We start from the raw sequence: 15,218 nt of genomic DNA, 5'->3' as shown, positions 1-15,218 counted from the left end.
GGCATATGACTATTGAAGCCATGAAGGAAAAAAAAAGGGTGACAGGAAAGACAGGACCTTGTTTTAGTGAGAGTGCTTGAAGAAGACCTCTGCGGGAAGGGCGCGTTTAATCAGAATTCTGAATCATGTGAGAGCATAACCTCTGGAAGAATGGGGTGTCGGGGTACTGGAGGGTCTGTAGGCCGAGGGAACAGTAACTGCAGCGCCCTTGGGCCGGGAAAGGGCCCAGGATGCCTGAGGAATAACGTGAGAGGCGCCAGCGTGGCTGGGGAGCAGGAGAGGGACCCCAGCCTGAGGCACACAGCTGCAGCTCTGTCGGCTGTGCTGAGGTCTGAGCCGGGCGGCGACCTCACATTCCGTCTGGAAGGCTCCCCAGGAAGCTACTTGCAGAATGGAGCACAGAGGAGCAAGAATGGAAGCCGAAAGGCCCGCCTGCAGCATCCAGGCGAAGACTGTGAGACTGAGGGAGGAATCCCTCACGGCTGCCATGCGTGCACATCTTTAGGTTTGAAGAGAGCAGGTCAGAAGAAAAGGCGCCAGGGTGTAGAGGCAGCACACGTGAGCAGTTAGCAATGATGATGCAACATCTGCGAGTTTCGCCTCAGGCGTCCGGGCCAGGCCCCAGCGGCTGCCGGGGCGAGAGCGGCCCCCTCGCGGGGGCGCCCGAGCACCCACCGCCCGCCGCCCCGCCGGAAGTGCTCTCCCGGCCCGCCGCGCCGCGCCGGGGGAAGATGGCGCAGGAGGCCGGCGACATGGAAGATGGGCAGCTTTCCGACTCGGATTCCGACATGACGGTGGCACCCAGCGACAGGCCGCTGCCGGTGCCGGTGAGTGCGGCGGGCAGGCGGGTGACTCGGGGCCGGGAGCTAGGGGCCCAGGCGTCCTCCCGGCGGGCGCGCGGAGCCCGGCGGGCGGCGGGGAGACAGCGGGCCCTACGAACCTGGCCTGGCATCTAGCTGCGAGGCGGGGTGCGCGAGGCGTGCGGCTTCCCAGAGGCGGGCGTGCGGTCGTCTCTTTCCCGCCTCCCGTGCTCCTCTTCTTGTTTTCTAAACCTACAGAATTACCCCCTTCGCCGTCGCTAGGTTCTCCCCGAAGGGCAGATTTTCCCGAACAGGTAGAACGTGGGGTCGTCGGCCCACCAACAGGCTGTGGCGCTCATTTGCGCCCGAAGAGAAAGGGAGTGAGGACCGGGAATGAAGTTCATCTCTTGCTCAGGGGCCTGTTCTTCCATATTCCCATGGAACCTAGCTAGCTTCGTCGTGCCGTAATGTGCCGCTGGGTTTTATGTCAGCTTCCCAGGTTTCTAAGTAGGCGTTTGTCTTGGCCGCCCTACCAAGTAGCAAGCTGTTTTGAGAAGGCTTTAGTGCCACGGTTCCCGCGTTCAAATTTCAGAGCCGCCACTGTGTGATCGGTGACAGGGTATTTAGCCTGGTGCCCCATCTTTAGAGTGGGAATAATAGTACCACAGTGATGGGGTGGCTGTAAGGATTCGGTGGAGCCTAAATGATGGCTGACAAGTGTGTTAGTGCCGTTACTGTTTCCAGATACGAAGCCTTAACCTTCTGTCTTTAAAATACCCCTCCCCCATTCCTAGCACGGACTAGGAACTCAACAGATAGTTTGATGTTTAGTTGAAAAAGCAAAGGTGATTCCTTTTGCATGTAGAAGCATCTTGGGAAATCGGTACCAAGATATTTTGTTTTTCAATCTTTTTCAGTTTTGCATAGATTGACTCTTGACTTAGTAAACTTAATGCCATGGACTCTGCGGTTTTACAAGTAATTTGTCAGTGATGCCTACACATAGGATTTTACTCTCTAGTCTAAAAGGAACATAGTCCCAAAACCTTATAAAGGCAGTTGATACATCCAAATGCAGGACAGGAGCCTTTGTAAAAGAGGAAAAGAAGTTCTAACTGCCTGTAACAATTGTTGAACATGTCATTTTCAAACGTTCTGACAACTGAAAAGATTGAAAATCTTCTGAAGGTGAGAATTAAGAGCCTTGGTAATTTTTTGGAAAGCTGTTTTAGCACTAAGTGCTGCATTAGCTATATAGAAATAAGAATTTGTGGCTTTTAAAATGGAAATTCCAGGGAGTTCCCTGGTGGTCTAGTGGTTAGTATTGGCCACGTTTCCTGTGGGGGACCCAGATTCAATTCCTGGTTAGGGAATAATCTTCGGAAGATCTCTGAAACCAATTCAGTCCCTTAAATGGATTTTTCTCTTTTTTTGGTTGGGGGGGGCTGCTTGCAGGATCCCCGAGTGACTCAGGCTAACACTCTCAGGGATCCTACAAGTGGTCAAAAAAAAAAAAAAAGGAAGTTCTATGTAAACCTTTTGAAATTCAGGCACTGAATTGGTTTCAGAGATCTTCAAAGATCACTGCTGCTTTAAAATGGTTCCGCTGAATCCCTAAATAATTTTTTTTAGATAGCAGAGGGTGTGTGGGGGTAATGTCTTTGGTGAAATTGACTGTCATTTTCCTTCACTTGCAGAAAGCTCTAGGTGGGGACTGTGCAGTGCGGCCCTTCCAGAGTACTGCAACAGTGTGTGCCCCGGAATCACATTATCGGACTGTGAAAAGTGTGGATTCAAGTGAAGAGAGTTTTTCAGATTCAGATGACGATAGCTCTCTCTGGAAACGCAAGCGACAGAAATGTTTTAACACCCCTCCCAAACCAGAGCCTTTTCAGTTTGACCAGAGCAGCCAGAAACCACCGATAGCTGGAAGGAAGAAGGTTAACAACATCTGGGGTGCTGTGCTGCAAGAACAGAACCAAGATGCAGTGGCCACTGAACTTGGTATCTTGGGAATGGAGGGCACCATTGATAGAAGCCGACAATCTGAGACCTACAATTATTTACTTGCTAAGAAACTTAAAAGAGAATCTCAAGAACATACAAAAGAATTAGACAAAGAGCTAGAAGAATATATGCATGGTGGCAAAAAAATGGGACCAAAGGAGGAGGAAAATGGGCAAGGCCATCTCAAAAGGAAACGACCTGTCAAAGACAGAGTGGGAGACAGACTAGAAATGAACTATAAAGGCCGATACGAGATCACAGAGGACGATTCTCAAGAGAAGGTGGCTGATGAAATTTCTTTCAGGTGAGCATTTAAATATTTCTAGAAGTGAACACTTGACCAGTTGTCTTCTATTTATAAGAAATACCATAGATTCCAAATACATTGATGGTGGTGTTCCTTTTTGAGATTTTTAAATCCAAAGCAAGAACTGGGCTTATGTGGTTATATGAATATGAATATAGTTGGCTATTCTTAAATTTGGGCAGACCTGATAGAATAATTTTGTAGATTTTTCCAAACTTTTGAGCAACTCTTTCTATTGAGGGCTGTAGAACTCCTCGGATAAAAACAGATCCTTTTAAATCAAATCATGTGGGTTTCTTGGAGTGTTTTCAAGCATTTGTGGCTTGTTTTTACAACTTTATTGAGGCTTATTATACATGTAATAAAATTTGTCCTCTTTAAATGTTGACTTTTTTTGTGTAAATTTATCGGTTGAACAATCATAAAGCACTTCTAAAACATTTCCATCACCCAATAAGATCCCTCATGCCATATGCCCATTTAGAGTTAGTTCCTATTCCCATTCCCAGGTAACTGCTAATCATTCTATTGCTGTCAATTTGCATTTTTTGGAAATTTCATGTTAATAGAATGACAATATGTAGTCTCTTGTGCCTGGCTATTTTCCCTCAGTGCAGTGTTTTTGAAATTCATCTATGTCATAGCAGTCAATCAACAGCTTACATATTTACACACACACACTTGTATTGGCTATTACACTTTTTGGCAATTATGAATAATTCTGTTATGAACTTCCATGTACACATCTTTGGACACATTTTCATTTATTTCAGATAGATAGGAGTAGAGTTGTTTGATGTATGGTAAATCTACATTTCATTTTTTTTTTTCATTTCATGTATTTTTAACATGAAATATCTAAAGTTGAAATTTTGTTTACATTTTATTAGCTCTAAGTCATTAGTGAACAGTGTCACAAGTTTGAAAACATGTTTGGTTCAAAGGTAATATAACTAGTAGGAGAACAAGTATTTACTTTCCAGGCAAGCCTGTCAATAGCAGTACTGGATTTTTTAAGTACTGAGGTGGTTTGGAATTTGAATGCTGGAAAGAAACCTAGAGATTTTGTAAACCAATACTGTCACTTTACAAATAGGAAATTGAGGCCTAGTAGTTGTGTGGTTTGCTCACAGTCACTAATGTGTCAGACCTGGACCTGAAGTCTAGTCCCTTTATTCCTAGTCTAGTTCTCTTTCCACAATAGAGAAAAAGCCAAAGAAGCCAGAGCTTGCTAGGGAACTGATAAGACTTCTGTAATATTAATCTTCCTTCATCTCTGCAGAGAATGGTCTCTCATTTTAGGTGTGCTATACTTACTTCGGCTTCCTGTGTTTTTACCTGTCAGTGGTAAAAATAATTATATCTGCTTTGTAAGACTGTTGAGAGAATTAACTGAAATATAGTGCATATATAGTTCTTAGGATTGTGCTTATCTCATAATAAGCCTTTGGTAAATATTAGCCATATTGTCTGTTCTGAGACAGGGAGCCCATGAGGGAAAAGTCCAATCCATTTTAAAGCTCCTGGACATCTCGAGTTAGGAGAGCTAAACTTTAGAAAACGTGGTATATGTTTGCTTTTAGACTTGCATTCGTCATGTTGTGTGTGCGTATTTTTTTGAAATTTGCTGTAATCCCATAAGACAAAGTGAAGAGGCCAGTACGTAACTTGAGATGGAATCTTAACATTACTGTCTGCTTGGGTGCCCCAAGATAAGAATGTGTCCATGTCACTGATTCCAAGGTTAAATACTAAAGATTTCAGAAAGCAAATGTTACTAGAAGGGGATGTTAATTCTATCTGGGAACTAAATTGGAGACTAAGGTAGATTTCCTCAACTTTATGCAACAAATAAAGAGGTTGATATTACTTCATTTGTTCCTTATCAGGTTGCAGGAACCAAAGAAAGATTTGATAGCCCGAGTAGTGAGAATAATTGGGAACAAAAAGGCAATTGAACTTCTGATGGAAACTGCTGAAGTTGAACAAAACGGTGGTCTTTTTATAATGGTAAGACTAATAAAATGCCCTTGTCTCTGATTGTTGGTTCTCTTATTTATGGATTATAACCAGTGTGTTTCAGACTTTTAAAAACCTTCATTAATAATGAAAATTGAATTTAAATATTCAGTATGATCAGTTTTTACAATTAGTACTTTTCTTATTAAAAATGTATCTAAATTGTAGCTTGTTAGTGTGTAGTCAACAACAAATCCCTCACAGGCTTCATTAAGGGTAGGGGCTGAAATTTTAAGAAAAAAGTCAAAAAAAAAAAGAAAAAAGTCAGGGCAAAGGACCTGGAAGCTCAAACTTAGTGAGCATGGGTTTTGGAGTTAGGGGTTTCTTGTTTTGAATTTTGGATGTGCAGCATACTAGATGTGACATTTAGCTAAATTATTTGACTTTGGAGACCTCAGTCTCAGCTATAAAATGGGATTAATCCTCTAATGTAAGGATTAAATAAGATAATGCATATATAGTGCTTATCACAGTGCCCAGAACTCAGTTAGTAGTGGTGAGGAAAATTTTTGTTCTTTTTTATTTTGTTTTGTTATTTTTTGTTCATTTAATTCATACATTCTTGAAAACTGGTTCTTGGGGGGACAAAAAAAAAAATCTTGTTATGTATAAAGCACAGATAAAGTGTATCTATGAGTATTAAAATTTCATGGGTGGTAGGGGTGAATAGGAAACAAAATGTCTAAAGAGGTTTCTGGGATTGAGGAAGGGGAAAAAAAAAGGTTAAAAAGCACTTTACTGTCCCAAAATGACTGATAGAGCAATTCTCTTGCTGGGGCCAGATCACAAGCAGTAGCAGTTTATGCTGTAGAATGAGTGGTCTTGCAGATCTCATTTAATTGCGCCTTCACCACAGGATGAGGATGAAGGTCGAATGGTTTCCTTCTTATTTGTTCCTCGTGAATTTGAGTAATAACATCACAAGAGACCCCATCAATATTATGCTGTGGAAATGGAGAGAAAAGTAACCATTAGAAGTGATAGCACTGGGTGAGGAAACAGCCTGTGGACATAGATTATAGAAGTTAACAACAAACTATGATGATCATGAGTGTAGTGGTACCCCCTGCCTGTATCATAGTTTAACGCACTGTTTTAGATACAGGAAGCTTGTGTTGTTATGGGGGTGGGAAGGAAGCAGTCTAAAGAATAAATGTAGTATCTTCCAAGTATGCTAGAAAGTGATACCTGCTATGAGAAAAGAAATAGAGCAAATGGGAAGTCTGGAGAGGCGAGAAGGACATTGCAGTTTAACGGAGTGGCATAGTAAATCTTCATGGAATGTCTCTGAAAGTTGCTCTGACCATTCATGGTAAGAGTCTACACAGGATGCTTTTTCTGTTCCTTTTTTGTAGAATGGCAGTAGAAGAAGAACCCCAGGTGGAGTTTTCCTGAATCTCCTGAAAAACACTCCTAGTATCAGTGAGGAGCAAATTAAGGTAAAAATGACAATGTCTTTGACTTTTAAGATCAATCATAATTTGACTGCCACTCAGCCTCTAGCTTAATTTTCTATTGATCTCTATTACCTGCTCTGCCTTACCTTGACTGATTTTTTAGTTGCTCTTTTCAAGTAAAACTTGAACCTCTTATAAAGCTCTGCCTCCTCTTTTTCTCCCCTTTCAGAGCCAAGGTCATGATTCCTTTTATGGCAATTTTTCCTGGTGTCTTAGCATGTAATTATTTTTTTCTACTCTCCTATAACTTGGCTTTCAGAATCTTAAGCCTTCCCTGGTGGCTTAGACAGTAAAGAATTTGCCCTGCAATGAGGGAGACTTGTGTTTGATCCTTGGGTCGGGAAGATCCCCTGGAGATGGGAATGGCAGTATTCTTGCCTGGACGATCCCATGGACAGAGGAGCCTGGCGGGCTATAGTCCATGCGGTCACAAAAGAGTCAGACATGACTGAGCAACTAACACACACATAACTTGGCTTTCGGGATCTTAGTTCCCTGATGAGGGATCAAACCTAGGCCTTCTGCACTGGAAGCATGGAGTCTTAATCACTGGACCACCAGGGAATTCCCGATATAACTTTTTATTAATGAAAAAATGTCACTCTTTTGAAAGATATAGTATGATGTGATGAAAAGGATTCTCTAAGATTCAAAGTCTAGGTTTTAATCTTAATTTTGCCATTTAGCAATTGTAGACTCTGAGAAGATTGCTTACTGTCTCCCCCAGCCTTAATTTTTTCATCTATAAAGTGAGGACTTTAATATGTGCCCTGCCTGTTTAATATTACTATAAAAGAGTTAAATAAAATGATGTCTAAAAAAGCTTTTTCTTGGTAACTAAATCTGGACAAGCAATTTCCAGAAGCAGGAGAGAAGAAAGGAACATTTATTCACCATGAGCCTCGCACTAAGGCCAATATTTACAGGACTTAACTCTTGACAGCCTGTCATTGGGTGTCACCCTGCTCTGCAGATGAAAGCAAGAAAAGGATAGGTCTGAGATCACCCAGGACTCTGCCTTCAGAGCCATGTTGTTTTCACTGAATCACCTGTCTTTGAAATTCAGTTCTTCTAACTCATTGTGAAGGGAATTTACCGTTTGTAGATTTTTATCTTAAACTGTCAGAAACATTGCATTATGATAAACAGTGGAAACATTTTTAATAGTATCCAATAATAGGGGAATGTTGACTTATAAGGACATTCTTAAAACAGCTATTGTGTAGCCTCTATTTTTATGAAGCAATTCCAAGAAAATTAGAAAATAAAATAATAACTTAGAGGCAGAGTACAGATTTTTAAAGAAAAAGAGTCATGGGACAATAGATTGGTAGTTAAAACACCAAAATGTTACCAGTGCTTTGGTCTATTGTGAGGGGTTAGAAATGTTTTGGCTTTAAGATTTTTTTGTTTTCTGTTTTTTCCAAAATTTCTGTTGTATATGGATTGACTACCTTTGTTACTAGAAGGAAAAATCAGAAGGTTGATATAATTTTATTGCAGGTAATTTCATATTTCATCCAAATAATGGTGTTACAGTTTTTCTTTTAGTCACTCTATTGTTAACAATCACAGTCTGTAGAATTTGGAAGCCAGAACTGAACTGAGTGGGCTTGTTTTCAACTTTTTCTCACTTGATTTTATTTTAGTATGTGGCCTTATAATTTTTCTTCTAGCGAATACAAAGTTTGTGAAGATAAAAAGAGTAAGAATAGTTAGAGGTTAATTTGCTATATTTTTTTAAAGTCCAGCTATAACGATCTCCCTCTGAAAGTAGTATGCACTAGGTTCTTAACTTATGGGTGGGAGAAGAAAAATTTCTCTCAGGTTATCTATTGTCTTCATTTGTTGTAACACATTAACAATATGATAAAAAGACATTTCTTTAGGCCATTCCCTGGTTTGTTTTATTTAAATATATAACCCATGGGAATGACATTTCCTCATTAATAAAGTTTGCTGTATTTGGAGGGAAAGGGGGAACTTCATAATTTAATTTAGTATTGCCAGGCATTGTACTAGTTAGAATTGTTTTTATCAAGATGTTTGGATGTGTTTTCATATAAAATGGAACTACTGCTACTATGCTCCACTTACAGGTAAGTAGACGCCTGAAAAAATTGTGAATTTTCACACTGTTGTGAAGGCAACATAATAGGGTTTAAGGATATGGTAGTTTTAATAAATAGTAGTTCTTGTTTACTAAAGTTGTTCCTTTATTGTAGGACATTTTCTACTTTGAAAATCAAAAGGAATATGAAAATAAAAAAGCTGCTAGAAAGAGAAGAATGCAAGTGATGGGGAAAAAGATGAAACAAGCCATTAAAAACCTAAATTTTCAAGAAGATGATGATACATCACGAGAGACTTTTGCAAGTGACACTAATGAGGCCCTGGCCTCTCTTGATGAATCACAGGAAGGACATGGAGAAACAAAGTTGGATGCAGAGGAAGCCATTGAGGTTGATCATTCTAACGATTTGGACATGTTTTAGTACATTTTGAGGAATAAACCTTTCTAAGATAACATTGTAATAAACCATTTCTACTGAGATTATTTTACTTTGCACTGATAAACACAAAAATCTGGAGAGAATTGTTACTTTGTTTTAAATAAAATTGAATATGTGGGAGATGAATGTGATAACATTTAAAACTTTCTCATGTCTGACAAAATATTTAAAAGTATATAGTGGAAGATTTAATTTCTTAATCTGTTGCATGTGCTAATTATTACTAGTTGATCATCAATTTTGTCCAGGTCATTTTAACGTGCTGTTTAAAAGTTTTTCTGATTTATCTTTACAATGAACTATGATTGGTTTCAAAACATTCCATTAAAAGATCCTATTAAGACATAAATTGTTAAACTATTACAAATGCATTCAGATTTAGTTTTTCTATGTTTTAAGAACTCTTAGGCTTTTAATGATAGAAACTAAAAATAGGTTTATACTAGTGGCTCTTCCCACTTATGTGTTTGTTCTGAAGTAAATAAACATCAGACTCTTTTCAAAGAAGTATCGGTTCATAACTTTAACTTTGTTTTTGACTTATTAGTTACTTTGGTCATATATTTAAATACTAAATATAATCCATATGTGCATAATTGCAATGACATTTAAAAAATTCCCAGTGGTGGCCTGCCTAAGACAGTTTTACCTTATGTTAAGGAAGTTACATATTAAAAATGTTTCTTCTGCATGATGTTTAAAATTATTCATTTTTATTTAAGAAAATAAAGGTAGTTTACTTAAGGTGTCCCAAGAGTTGACTACAGTTTACAGAGTAAGCAAAAATATGTAGGAAGCAGTTTTTATCTATTCTTTGCAATAATGTACTTGAAGTCTTTCAGTAATTTTTGAAACACGTAATCACTGAAGTTGGATCTAAGCAGGGAAGGAAGAGGAAAATGGTTATTGGTTACATTTTATTCGTAAAGAATGCAGAAATAAAATTAGAATTCTGGAAGTCAATGAGTTTCAAGTGATTTTTTTTTATAATCTCAAATTTTCTTTCATAAAATTGCCATAACCAAGGAAAGAAGCATTTTAAAAAGGTAAGTATTTAAATATTGTCCCTAAAGTTTTTTTAACCTTTTATTTATTGAAGAATTTTTTTCTAATTGAAGTATAATTGACTTACAGTATTACATTAGTTTCGGCGTATAGCATAGTGGTTCAGTATTTTTATATATTGTAAAATGATCACCACAGTTCCTGGGATTGCTTTATGTGAGGTGATTTTAAAGGTTTGGTATATTAGGTAAGATAACACTCAGAAATCTAAATGTCGTGTATCCTTGTAAATATTGCTGATTTTTCTAGTGTAAGTTACAGTTTTTGAAGGATATTAATGTCTCAGGCTACTTCATCTTTAGTGGATTGCTCATTTCTCCCCCACCCACTTCCTAGCTTGTTTTCATTATTTTCTTAACATTTGCAAACTACACAGATTTCTGGATTGTATTACATCCGAAGGTGTATAGAAACCAGTGTTTCGGTTTTTAAGGTTTAAGGTTTTGTTTATTAACATTACTCTTCTCTAAACCTTTCTAATTATCCAGATCTAGGAATGTCTTTCCAAACTTGCCAGAAATGTATTCCCTTAATACTGTCATCGTACCAGCATACATTACAGTCATTCTTCCTGCTCAGCCTAACATTCTTCTACTTGCTGGCTAGTAGGATTAACAGTAATGCCCTCTGTGTCTCTGGCTTAGTAATTTAGGTGCTCATCCTCACTCATAACCTTTATTAGAATGAGGTTTTTTAACCTAAAATACTCTGATTCAATTCAAAACCTAGGAGATAAAATGGGTTGGATTGGCTTGGGTTAAGGCAACTTTGATTTACACTCACAGGTGTCTAAATAATGGCGAAACAGGAATGGGACATATCAGCTATGTGCAGTCTATAAAGAGGAAAATATGAAGTGATTGTGAATAATAATTACTTAGTCCACTATATTTCCTAGTATCTTTGTCAAAGTTGTAGTATGTCTGCAAACATGCTTATTTTTTAAGTGCTCATGATAAGAATGATGGTGTACTCAAGGAGTATTTAAAAAACACTGGAAATGGCTCTAAGTCCCACATTCTTATTTAACTGCTGAAGCAATTACTACAGGTTGCTATGAAGTTAGCAAAACATTGTTACATCTGAGGCAGCACTGGCATCATAATTAGTAGACTAGTGAAGTTCTAGATGAGAATTCCTGTCACTACGGGCAGAGATGGCTTCAGGCAAAGACACTTGTCCAATCTTACCTAAACTCCCCAACAACTGTTGTGATGAGAATTCAGATAAGCCTGCTAATAAGTGAGGACTTAAGGGTTTGGGGTTTTCCGGGGGTTTTGTTTGTTTTCAGTCTGGGAGTTAACATTCATGGGGACACCAATTCTGTGCTTCCCCTTGGTATCTATATAGAAAACTTTATGTTACAGAACAAAACTGTGTGTGCTAGAGAAAGCAAGACTGTCCTGAGTGTAGAGCATGTACTAAATTCAGAAGCTAAGTTACTGATTTTTGTGGCTGGCCAGATTCCTTTAGCCAGTGCATAGGCCTGAGCTAAATCATGGTGTGCTGTTTTTCCCCTTAAAATAAGGCCAAAATGAACATGAGTAAATTGTAAAGGACAGCATGCAGTTAGAGTAATGATATCCAGAGTGGACTCTTGGTGACACTTGGGGATTTAATGGGTCGGTTATCTACTGTTAATAGGTGAGTCTCAAAGCAGTGACTGCTCTGTCCTGCAGCTGCAGGGGTCCAAACCTCACAGACACAACTGCTTCCGTTCCCTCAAATGATGCTAAAGCAATTATATTTAGTTCACAAGATACTCTTTCTTCTTGCTTTCTTAATCTTCAGGTGTTGTGAGATTCATTTGCCACGGTTTTCCTTAAAGCAAGGGATGATCCCAAGAAGTTATGTAATGCCTTGGAAACAGAACATGGAATTCAGGAATGTGAATCTGAAGGTATTTTCCTATAAATATTCATAATTTAAAAAAAAAAACTATAGTATGTAATATATCTATGAATAAACATACAACTCTACAAAGTCTGTTTTGAAATTTATTTTTCATTTTTTCAGCTTTATTGAGGAACAATAGACAAATCTGATTGTGTATATTTAAAGTATACAACATGGGCCTTCCCTGGTAGTTTAGTGGTTGAGGCTTGTGCTTCCACTGCAAGAGGCACAGGTTTGATCCCTGGTTGGGGAAGTTCTTCATGCTGTGTGGTGTGGCCGAAAAAAACTATGGAAAATTGTGAATCACTATGTTGTCCAGCAGAAACTTACATAATATTGTACATCAACTGTACCTCAACAACAACAAATTTTGAGGGCAACTTGGGGAAATATTTATAGCATTTACAGCAAAGAGCTAATTTATTAAAAAATATTTAAAAAATAAAAAAATAAAAAAAAATAAAACATATTTTAAAATAGGAGCTTCCCTCTAGTGGTTAGGAATCTGCCTGCCTGTGAAGGGGACACAGGTTGGATCACTGATCCAAGATGATTCCACATGCCACAGAGCAACTCAGCCCAGAGCTAGCCAGTACGCTCCTAGAGCCTGTACTCTGCAACAAGAGAAGCCACCACAATAAGTCTACCCACTGCCACTGGAGAAAGTCCACATGAGCAAGGAAGACCCAGTGCTGCCAAAAATAAAATTTTTTTAGTGTAACACAGCCTGATGCTTTGTACATCACTGATTACCAAGATCAAGATAATTAACACATTCATCATCTCTCATAGTTAACTTTTTTCCTTGTAGTAAGAATACTTCAAATCTACTCTCAGCAGCTCTGAAGTATACAGTACCATTTTATTAACTAGAGTCACTGTGTTGAACATTAGACCCTTAGAACTTACTCTTCCAAAACTGAAAGTTTGTATCCTTTGTCTTATTTCTTCCTCTTCCCAGGCCCTGACAACCACCATTCTAACAAAAGTTATTTGGTGCACCTGCCACATAAACTTGCAAACAAAAGTTAAATAGCAATGTCTTACTCAAATAACCCAATTATAAACTTAAAATAGATAAACCAAAAGATATCAGAAATACATGTCTGCATTTTCTCTACATAATGCCAACTCACAGTTAAGTCCATCAGTCGTAGGCACCATTAATAATAAGGCTGTAGTACGGAGTGTGTATTTTTTTTTTTTTTTTTCGGAGTGTGTATTTTTTTATTGAAGTATAATTTATCTTCAATGTGTTAACTTCTTCTGTACAGCAAAGTGATTCAGTTATGTATGTATATAACTATACACACATTCTTCTTTCTATTCTTTTCCATTAATGGTTTATTACAGGAAATGGAATATATTTCTCTGTGCCATACGGTAGGACCTTGTTGTTTATCCATTCTGTATACAATAGTTTGCATCTGATAATCCCAAACTCCCAATCCAATTCTCCCCAACCTCTTTCCCACCTTGGCAGCCACAAGTCTGTTCTTTAGAGAGTCTATTTTTACAGCTGTACTGCAAACTCAGGTTGAAAACTATGGGAACAGTTTGGCTAGATTTATAGATAAGACTCCTTGTTCACTCAGTTCTCCTATTCAGTAGTCAGCAGTTTCAAAACATTTTCCAAATTCAGATTGACCATTCACTTGTAAAAAGGTAAGTTGTTTCTTTAAAAGAGAATATAATATTTTGTAATAATCAGACAACAAGAAGTTTCAAGTTACGATTCCTAGGAAGAAAGGTGTGTATGTAACTAATTTCCACATTTCTAATCAATAAGCAATTAATGTTGAGTAAGAATATACTTTACCAAAGCAGATGATATTATAGAATATGATTATTATATACTAAACATTTCTATGATTCTTGACCTTACTCTTTAGAGCTATAATTCAGCATAAATTTTTCATTGTTATTTCACTTCTGCAATTTAGTTGACAGTGTTCCTAACAGTTTTAAAATGTAATTAACAACTGGTGTATGGAGCATCTATCTTACAGAGTAAAAGTGAAAACTAAAGGAGAATTATAATGAAGTGAGTGTGCGCTGAGTAAAAGCTAGCTTTGCTTTTCTTCCATTGTACCATTTTTCCTATAGGAGTTGAAATAGCTATTTAACAACATAAAAACAAGAGAACGGCATAGGAGAGAGGGGGCTGCACCCCAAGACCAGGCCAGACTGCTATTCAGCAATATCAGAGAGTCAAAAATACATGTACAATTCAGATAATAACCTCTCACCACAGATAATAAGTAACTGTTATCTATCCAACAGCAGTTGCAGCAGCCTCCGCATCCCCTAAGCTCATTTTACTTTGTGGTGGTGTTTAGTTGCTCAGTGGTGTCCGACTCTTTGTGATCCCATGGACAGTAGCCCGCCAGGCTCCTCTGTGTATGGGATTTCCCAGGCAAGAATACCTGAGTGAGTTGCCATTTCCTTCTCAGGGATCTTCCTGACATAGGGATTGAACCCAAGTCTCCTGCATTAGCAGGCAGATTCTTTACCACTGAGCCACCAGGGAAGCCCTAAAAAGAGCTTTGAAAGTCAGCAAAAGATTTTTCATTCACATATAATGTTTTATTCAACACTTAAAGAATTGTTTAATAATTCCTATTTTATAGTTGAGAAAACTGAGTCCCACAGTGCATAAATGACTTGTACAAGGACACATAAGTGGTGAAGCTAAAGGTCAGTGATCTGACTCCAAGTTTAGAGTCTGCAGTCCACACCACTGGCTCTTCCTGTTGGTTGGAAGACACCAGTTAGCACTACTTTTTAAAAAAGTGTTATTGCTCTGCCCACTAGAGATTCCTTCCTGACAGTAACAGAAAAACTACTGGGCAACTTCCATCTTAATATAATAAAGTGGTTTTTGGTGTGATATACAGCAGATTTTTTTCTTCCTCTTAGCACGCAGAAGCATGTGGGATCCATGCTGGCCCTTTGGAAGACACTCTGTTTTTGGATCACAGTGAAAGGCTTTGCCATGGGGAAGATCGTAAAGCTGTCTTGAAGAAAGGCCCGCCAGAAATAAAAATTGTAGATATGCCTCTGCATTCACCTCTCTCCAAGTACCAAAGCACTGTGATTTCCCACGGCTTCAGGAGGCGACTGATCTGATCAAAGAATAAAATAATCAAGTAGT

General features: G+C 38.5%; 2 protein-coding genes across 2 annotated transcripts; both read left to right on the top strand.

The window, feature by feature from the left end:
• The first annotated feature begins 570 nt into the window (after nt 1-570).
• PHAX (phosphorylated adaptor for RNA export) lies at nt 571-10,066 on the top strand. Its single transcript, XM_043912217.1, has 5 exons — nt 571-827; nt 2,498-3,111; nt 5,004-5,124; nt 6,489-6,572; nt 8,816-10,066. The coding sequence occupies exons 1-5, from the start codon at nt 573-575 to the stop codon at nt 9,083-9,085; spliced, it is 1,344 nt and encodes a 447-aa protein (XP_043768152.1). The 5' UTR covers nt 571-572; the 3' UTR covers nt 9,086-10,066.
• Nucleotides 10,067-10,538: 472 nt separating this feature from the next.
• Nucleotides 10,539-15,218, top strand: TEX43 (testis expressed 43). The gene is made up of 3 exons (XM_043912218.1): nt 10,539-11,410; nt 11,960-12,068; nt 14,984-15,218. The coding sequence occupies exons 1-3, from the start codon at nt 11,325-11,327 to the stop codon at nt 15,191-15,193; spliced, it is 405 nt and encodes a 134-aa protein (XP_043768153.1). The 5' UTR covers nt 10,539-11,324; the 3' UTR covers nt 15,194-15,218.

The sequence above is a fragment of the Cervus elaphus genome, chromosome 9 (assembly GCF_910594005.1).
Source record: "Cervus elaphus chromosome 9, mCerEla1.1, whole genome shotgun sequence".
Classification (NCBI taxonomy): domain Eukaryota; kingdom Metazoa; phylum Chordata; class Mammalia; order Artiodactyla; family Cervidae; genus Cervus; species Cervus elaphus.
This window is presented reverse-complemented; position numbering and strand designations above follow the sequence as displayed.